The following is a 7208-nucleotide window of genomic DNA, read 5'->3' on the forward strand; positions in this document are numbered from 1 at the left end:
TTAAGAAGCAAGAGAGTGGCTGCAAAACAATTCCTAGATGCCCCTGTCCTGTATATAGCATACAACTGCCGGAGTGCCTGCCCTCTAAGGGTACAGCCCCAGCAAGCGGCTTGTTAGATACCCTCGTTGTTTCTGTAGGAGCAGCTGGCTTTTGGTTGCATGTCTCCTGACCTTGTTCTCATTCTTCTTCCTTCCCCATGCCTCATGGGAAGGGTGCGGTTACACTCTTGGTGGCAGCAGAGCCACTTGGCTCCTTATGTAATCCATTAATAGTGCAGTTCTAAGGCACTAATCCTTTACCTATCTTTCTGGAAGTAAGCCCCATGAACACATTATGACTTCCAAGAGCCAGTGCCATGTACAGATTAGTGTCAAACAGACCAGAGGGATATATGAGGCAACTTTAATTTCCACAGAACAAGGGTGCTGTGCTGTCCAAATTATCTGTGGCCATCTTACTGTAGAAGTATTAGGTTGTGCCTACTCAACTGTATTATGCACCAGACTGTATTTCTAACTGCCCTCTCATACAGTCAAGCCAAGTTACATGCTTGTAGTGCTGTACTTAAATAATGACTGATCTCATTTTTATTAAGGGAGAAGTCTCAGCCAAAGTGTGTGCGCGCTTGTTGCAATCTTTAGTATGAAAGCGGAAAAAGAAAAATCAGTTTTCAGAGTAACAGGGGAATGCAGATGGAACTGAATCCAAAAGGTTTCCTCCTGTTTAGTGAAGAACTGCTGTAAAGATTATTGTATTAATGTAATGTGCACATACGGAGTTGGGTCTCAACTAAAACTCCTACACATTCATGTGTTTGTATGTGATTTTTGTAAATCCCTCCTCCCAAGGCAGATCTCCGCACCCTGTCCCCCTGAAGCAGCATTCCAGGGAGCATTTGGGGCTGCATTGGGAGGGGGGAAGGCAAGGAAGTCACCCTTCTGCAGATGGAATTCCTTTCACCCACAAATTGTAGCTGGAAATGGGATCCAAGCTAGCATTTGTTCTGTTTATTGTTACGGTCAGACAAAATTTAAAATATGAATTTGTCTATCCAGGTCAGACCCAGAAGTTCTCCAAGATTTGGACTACACTCTCAGAATTACTAGTAAGTGCAACAGAAGGGTATTTTTTCAGAATATATTTATTTTGGTCATCTATGACACATTACACAGAAAACAGAGGGCTCTTAGTAATCAGCAATCCCTTTTCAAACAAAACGGTAGCTAAAGCGATCTTATCATCCAAGGTGTCACATGGAAGGGCTTTTACACTGACATAATTGGGGTAAGAAGACAGCAAAAATTCAATACCATCTGTATACTCCGGCTCTATTTCACAATACTTGGGTTCCTCCTTATGATACACCCTTGAATTTTCTGTGGTATAATACAGCAACATTTTGTCTCCTCCATTGCACAACCTTACAATCCCATATCGAAGCAACCGTACCTTTGTATTTTCACGGAATGGGACATCAACATCTTGGACATCTCCATTCTCCCATCGTGCGGGAAGTCCATATACACTGCATGCCTTTTCACTCTCAGTCAGCACTGGAGGGAGGCAGTCATGAAAAAAATCCTTGGCTTTTTGATCCACTGCTGCATCAACTGGTGCATAGTTTATTAGTTTAGCGATCAGAGCATGTACTTTTTTAATGAAGGCAGTCCTACGAGGATCAATCACATCTGAGTTCAGGACTCCAGTGTATTCCAGATAGTCTATGGGGAGACCCTGGCGAAACTCCACGTCCTCTTCAATGGCCATCTGCAAAGCTGCAGGGAGGAGTTTTTCCAACAGGTCTCCCCAGGAGTTTCTCTGGAAGGAGGAGACAGTCATGTGGAGGGAATGGGCTTCTGGGAGGCAATCTCCTTGATGAATGAACCCACGAGGAAAATAGAGCAGGTCCCCTGCCTCTAACACGGTTTCCAGAATGGGCTCCCCAATCTCATTCTGAGTCAAGTTGCTGCTGGAAAACTGGGGCAACACCTCCGCCTCTTTCCTGGGGCTGTACACTCGCCAGTGCTTCTTCCCTTCCAGCTGGACTACAAAAGCCTCGATGTCATCATAGTGGGGGGCAAAGCCCTGGGTGCCCGCAGGGGTGAGGTAAGTGTTGGCTCCCACCATGCTGCCGAATTGCTCCTGCAGGAGGGAGAGGAAGCGCCAGACAGTGGTGGAAAAGGCCTGGGGGTTCAGCATCCGCAGCGAGCAGCCGTTCCGGTAGAAGTCCCACACCACGGCCGGCAGGGCCCTGCCCAGCGGGTTGTGCGTCTCCCTCCTCCCGTCTTCGTAGCTGGTCACGTCCAGGTTGACTCCGAACTGGACCTCGTGGTCGCGCAGAATGGCGTCGAACTCGGCGGTGGAGAAGAGCCCCTGGTAATAGGCCGGGTTGCCCCGGCGGAGCAGGAGGGGCTGCTTCTCCCAGTGCTGCTCGAAGAAGCTCTGCGGGGAGAGCGGAGCCACCAGCCACTCCAAGAGTCTGGCCGCCTGCGCCCGGCTGTGCGGGACTCCCCCCAGCTCCCCCAAGAGGCGCCGGAGCGAGGAGCCCGCCTGAAGACACCGGGCGGAAGCGCGCCCCTTCTTGTCCATCTCCGCCGCCGGGGCTGAGTCGCCCGCCTCCAGGCTCTGTTCCCGCGTCTCCTGCAGCACCCTGCGGCGGGAGCGCAGCTTCACCCTCCGGCTCTTTGCCGCTGTGACCACCGCCAGAACCAGGCGGGAGTCTCCGGGCGGCTGCCCATGGGCGGCCCCCGAAGAAAGTGGGCGAGCCCCGCGCGGTGGCTTCTTCGGGCGCCGCTTCTTTACCTTCTGGTTTCTTGGGGAGGCGGACAGCCTGTGGGCCGGCGGCTTATGTGGCTCTTCGCGTAGGGCCGCCGAACGGTAAGCCGAGAGCGCGGACACGCGCGGCCCCAGCAACTCCTCCATGTCGCAGGCCGGGGCGAAGAGCCTGCACGCGCGCCCAGGCCACGCTGCCGGAAGCGCCGCGTGCGCCGCGCCCCGCCTTTGAAGCGCCTCTGCCGGGGCGGGGGAGAGGAAGTCTCGCGGTGCTTCCGAAGGAGAACGGCGACTGCCGTTTTGAGGATACTTTCTCGGGAGGCTCACGGGCTAAAACGAGACTTGCTTGTGAATGGGCCTGTGAGCCCGGGAACACCTTCGAGACTAACATACTTTATTCTGGCATAAGCTTTCGCCAGCCAGAGTCCCTTTTCATCAGGTGCCAGTAGACGTTTTCGTGAGTTTATGCTGGACTAAGGCTGCGGTTTATGGACACTGATGCTGGTGTTAGTCTTGGAAGGTGCCGCAAGTCTGCAATAGACTGGAAACGTGTGTGCAAATATTTTTGGTTGGGGAAAAGCACCACCTTGCGATGAGCGCAGAGGTGCCTTGCCTTTTAGTTCTAAATAACCACTCTCGCCGCAATGGGCAAATGAGCTGTTGCCCGACCTCTCCTCCCACTATTAAAACTTGCCAAAGGTTAAAATCCTGTCTTCCCAGTCATCGTGTGGAACCACGTCGTTGCGTCTGGAGCTAACTGATGGACCATACTATCTAGGCTGCAGGCCTAGCTATACTTAGTAGAGTCAGCACTGTCGAATTAAGTGGGCTTCCTATTGAATATACGTAGATGGGATCAGACTTCATAACCTTTTACATCAAGATGACCAGAGATCTAGGGGGGAAAATACAAAGGATTCTTGTGACACCCTAAAAGCTAGTAGAAGACTTAAAAGTTGTTGTGTAATTCTTGCTTTTGCTGCAACAGCTTAACACAGCTAGGCCTCTAATTTTTCATAACAGAAGTCAAGAGTAAGTTTACTTATGATTACTGTCCACCTTAGTGAGCTCTAATTGTTACAGATCCAGAGGAGTTTGCCGTTAGTCTGTAGTTGCAAAATAGTAGAGTCCGGTAGCACCTTTAAGACCAACTTTATTATAGCATAAGCTTTCAAGAACCACAGCTCTCTTTGTCAGATGCATCTAATGAAGAGAGCTGTGGCTCTCGAAAGCTTATGCTACAATAAAGTTTGTTATTCTTAAAGGTGCTACTGGACTCTACTAATTGTTATAATAATTGGAAATAATTAATAGCTATATATTACAAGTTTTCAAGGTACGCTAGTTTTGTTTGTTTGTGGGTTATACTGTTAATATGAACCACGTAACTCATGATTTACAAACACCAAAGTTAAACAGAATATTCATATAATTATACAAAACCTGACACCAAACACTCAAGAAACTAGGGAAAAGTATCACTTGTTGGAAGGATGAATTGCAAAGACAATTGTAGTTTATGTATATTTTCACTTCTTAGATTAAATGTTGATTTAATATTTTTATTTCAGCCTTTGATGGGAATCCCACCAAATTCCTGGACCCAAAAATCTTTCTTGGAAGCCTTGGAAGCATACTATGTTGAGAAGGGAACATGTGCTAAGAAAGAAGAAACTCCTACAGTGAAGAAAAAAAACCCTAGGGTCCTCCAAAAGAGCAAAGAAACATCACTCGTTGTCCGTTTTGTGCCAAATGTTTAGGCAGCTACTTAGCCAATCCTGTTCTGGTAGGAAAGAAGGTATTCTAGGCAGTTTTATAAAACTGTGTGCACATAAATTTTTTTCCAAAGTTTGGAAGCAGAATTGCAGAACCATCGTCCATACTGATATGCACAGTAATTTGTTGTGACCTGTGTGGTGTATAGTCAAACCAGTTTTGTATGATTTGGAATTGTACAACTTCATGTCATGCCCCGGAAAAGCCAAAACTAGACCCACGTGTGTGACCAGCATTGCAAAACATCTCTTTCTTTCACTGTGCCTCAATCAGTTTTACAATGATTTTTTAAATTGTGAGGTATGCATGGTGTGCAGTGTATATTCTTTTGTGCTTATATAGCCTTTTTTTAAAAAAAATGCAAGGTTATTTTCTCATATCAGCAATCTCATGATTTTTCTTGTTTTTTAAGTTTTGTTTAGAAGAAAAATGTTAGACCAGAATCTGCTTGTAAACTTGGTTTAGTCAGTTTTACCACTCCATTCACTTGTAGGGGGTTTGGGCTAGTGTTAGTGAACAGGGGCATAGATCAGAGTATATCAGTTATCCCTAATATGTTACCCATGGGCATCTGCGAGTGGTTCCTGGTGCCTACTTGCTTCTTTGATAAGGCATCTTTTCCTAAATGCAGAAAGTTGATCCTGGCTTTTTTGCATCTCGTTGGAGCAGAAGGTGCTTCTGAAGAGTGTGGTGTAGTGGTTTGGTGTAGTGGTTAGGGTATTAGGCTAGAATCTGACATGAAGCCTGCTGGGTGACAAGTCACACACTTTCAGTCACACGCAGGGTTGTTGTGAGGATAAAATGGGGAGAATGATGGATACTGTTTTGACTTTCTTGGAGAAAGAGTGGGTTAAATATGTTTTGACTGTAAATTTGGAGTTCTAATATCGATTTCATTAATAAAAATTGCCCATCAGAAGAGACCCTCCCCCACACATACATCATCTTATTTTGTTTGATCAATTAGCTATCGGAATGAAAAACCAAAACGTTTGATTTTCTTACTCTAAACTAACCATTTTAAAACTTTAAAAATCCATGAAAGGCAAAATCTTTTTTAAAAACTTCATTGGACCAGTTAAAGAGTACTAAGGGATGGGGTGTCATCAATTTGTTGAGGAGTTAGCCGTGTTAGTCTGTAGTAGCAAAATCAAAAAGAGTCCAGTAGCACCTTTAACACTAACCAACTTTATTGTAGCATAAGCTTTTGAGAATCACAGTTCTCTTTGTCAGATGCATGGAGGGCAAGAAGAAACTGGTCAGATATATAGGTGGAGAGGGGAGGGCGGAGTAGATGCAAACAGTAGCTTCTGATACGGAGATCAGTTTGCTTCTGTTAAGGAAGACAGTTACTTCTAATAATGAGATAACCATTCATAGTCTCTATTCAATCTAGTCAAGCTGGGATTGAATAGAGACTATGAATGGTTTCTCATGATCAGAAGTAACTGACTTACTTAACAGAAGCAAACTGATCTCCATATCAGAAGTTACTGTTTGCATCTACTCCGCCCTCCCCTCTCCACCTATATATCTGACCAGTTTCTTCTTGCCCTCCATGCATCTGACAAAGAGAACTGTGATTCTCGAAAGCTTATGCTACAATAAAGTTGGTTAGTCTTAAAGGTGCTACTGGACTCTTATCAATTTGTTGATGACTCTCAGCTCTATATTTTGTTAACTAAGCCCACACCTGCAGCGTTCTCCTCTGAACTAGTGTCTGGATGTGATGGTCAAGTGGATGGAGAAGAAAAAGCCAAAAATGAATCCAGAAAAGATGGAGATGATGTTAACTAGTACAATCTACAGGATTGACTTTCCTGCATTAGACGGCTTGAAATTATCTTTATCTGAGCATGTTAGAAGTCTTGGGTGCTTTTTAAAAACCAAGGGCAGTCCATGGTAAAGAGCACCCCTTTTCAATTTTTTGTTAAGGAAGTGTCCTGTCTTCTAGACCAGTGATACGCCTCTGGGACTCACAGTGACTCATAGAGACCCAATTTACTTCCCTCATCGGCATGATGATTGTACATTAGGGAGGCTTGCAGTCTCATACCTTAAAAAAGTGGTTCCCATTCCTTCGGGAGCCACTGTTTCAAGGTAGTAATCATCTACCAAGCACAAGTCCCACTGGGCAAGGGCTTTGCACCCTTTCTTGAAACATCAGGGAGGTACCACATTGGAGAAAAGTGCTCAGAAGAGCCACTGGTGGCATGTCAAAAGAGTCTTATGTGGCTTCCAAGCCACTGCATACCACTGTTCTAGACTCAGCTAGTCTGGCCTTGCTGATTCATGCTGCTATCAAAACATCTAGGCTGGACTATTTTAATGCAGTCTGTGAGAAGCTGCCTTTGATGACAATTCTGAAGCTTCAGACAGTGTGTAGTGCAGCTCCTTATTTACTACTGAGATGGACCATAATCATATACCAACAATGAAACAGTTGCAATGGCTAGCTATTTTCTTCTAGGCTCAATTAATCATGTACGTTATTACCTTTAAAACCATTCACTTTCATAACCTGGGACCTATATATCTGAAAGACCATAATTCCATGTAGTCCACACCTCTTTCTTGAAGTACCTTTCAGATCCATTTAGCAGTGGATCTTTATTCCTTCTTAGATAGTCCAGCCGACTTTAACCAGAAATTTAGCTTC

The 7208-nt window shown here is 45.5% G+C and overlaps 2 protein-coding genes across 2 annotated transcripts in view; one reads left to right on the forward strand and one right to left on the reverse strand.

Annotated features, from left to right (window-relative positions):
* HEATR4 (HEAT repeat containing 4) overlaps positions 1 to 4825 on the forward strand; it is a gene marked incomplete at its 5' end in the record, with an annotated part of 43356 nt that extends 38531 nt beyond the window's left edge. Inside the window, 2 exons of the mRNA XM_054969942.1 lie at positions 1057 to 1106; positions 4345 to 4825. Coding sequence (XP_054825917.1) covers positions 1057 to 1106; positions 4345 to 4533 — 239 coding nt within the window. The remainder of the gene's footprint in view (positions 1 to 1056; positions 1107 to 4344) is intronic.
* Positions 1125 to 2952, reverse strand: RIOX1 (ribosomal oxygenase 1). Its single transcript, XM_054972221.1, has one exon. The coding sequence runs from the start codon at positions 2921 to 2923 to the stop codon at positions 1166 to 1168; it is 1758 nt and encodes a 585-aa protein (XP_054828196.1). The 5' UTR covers positions 2924 to 2952; the 3' UTR covers positions 1125 to 1165.
* Positions 4826 to 7208: the final 2383 nt, after the last annotated feature.

The sequence above is a fragment of the Eublepharis macularius genome, chromosome 2, assembly GCF_028583425.1.
Source record: "Eublepharis macularius isolate TG4126 chromosome 2, MPM_Emac_v1.0, whole genome shotgun sequence".
Classification (NCBI taxonomy): domain Eukaryota; kingdom Metazoa; phylum Chordata; class Lepidosauria; order Squamata; family Eublepharidae; genus Eublepharis; species Eublepharis macularius.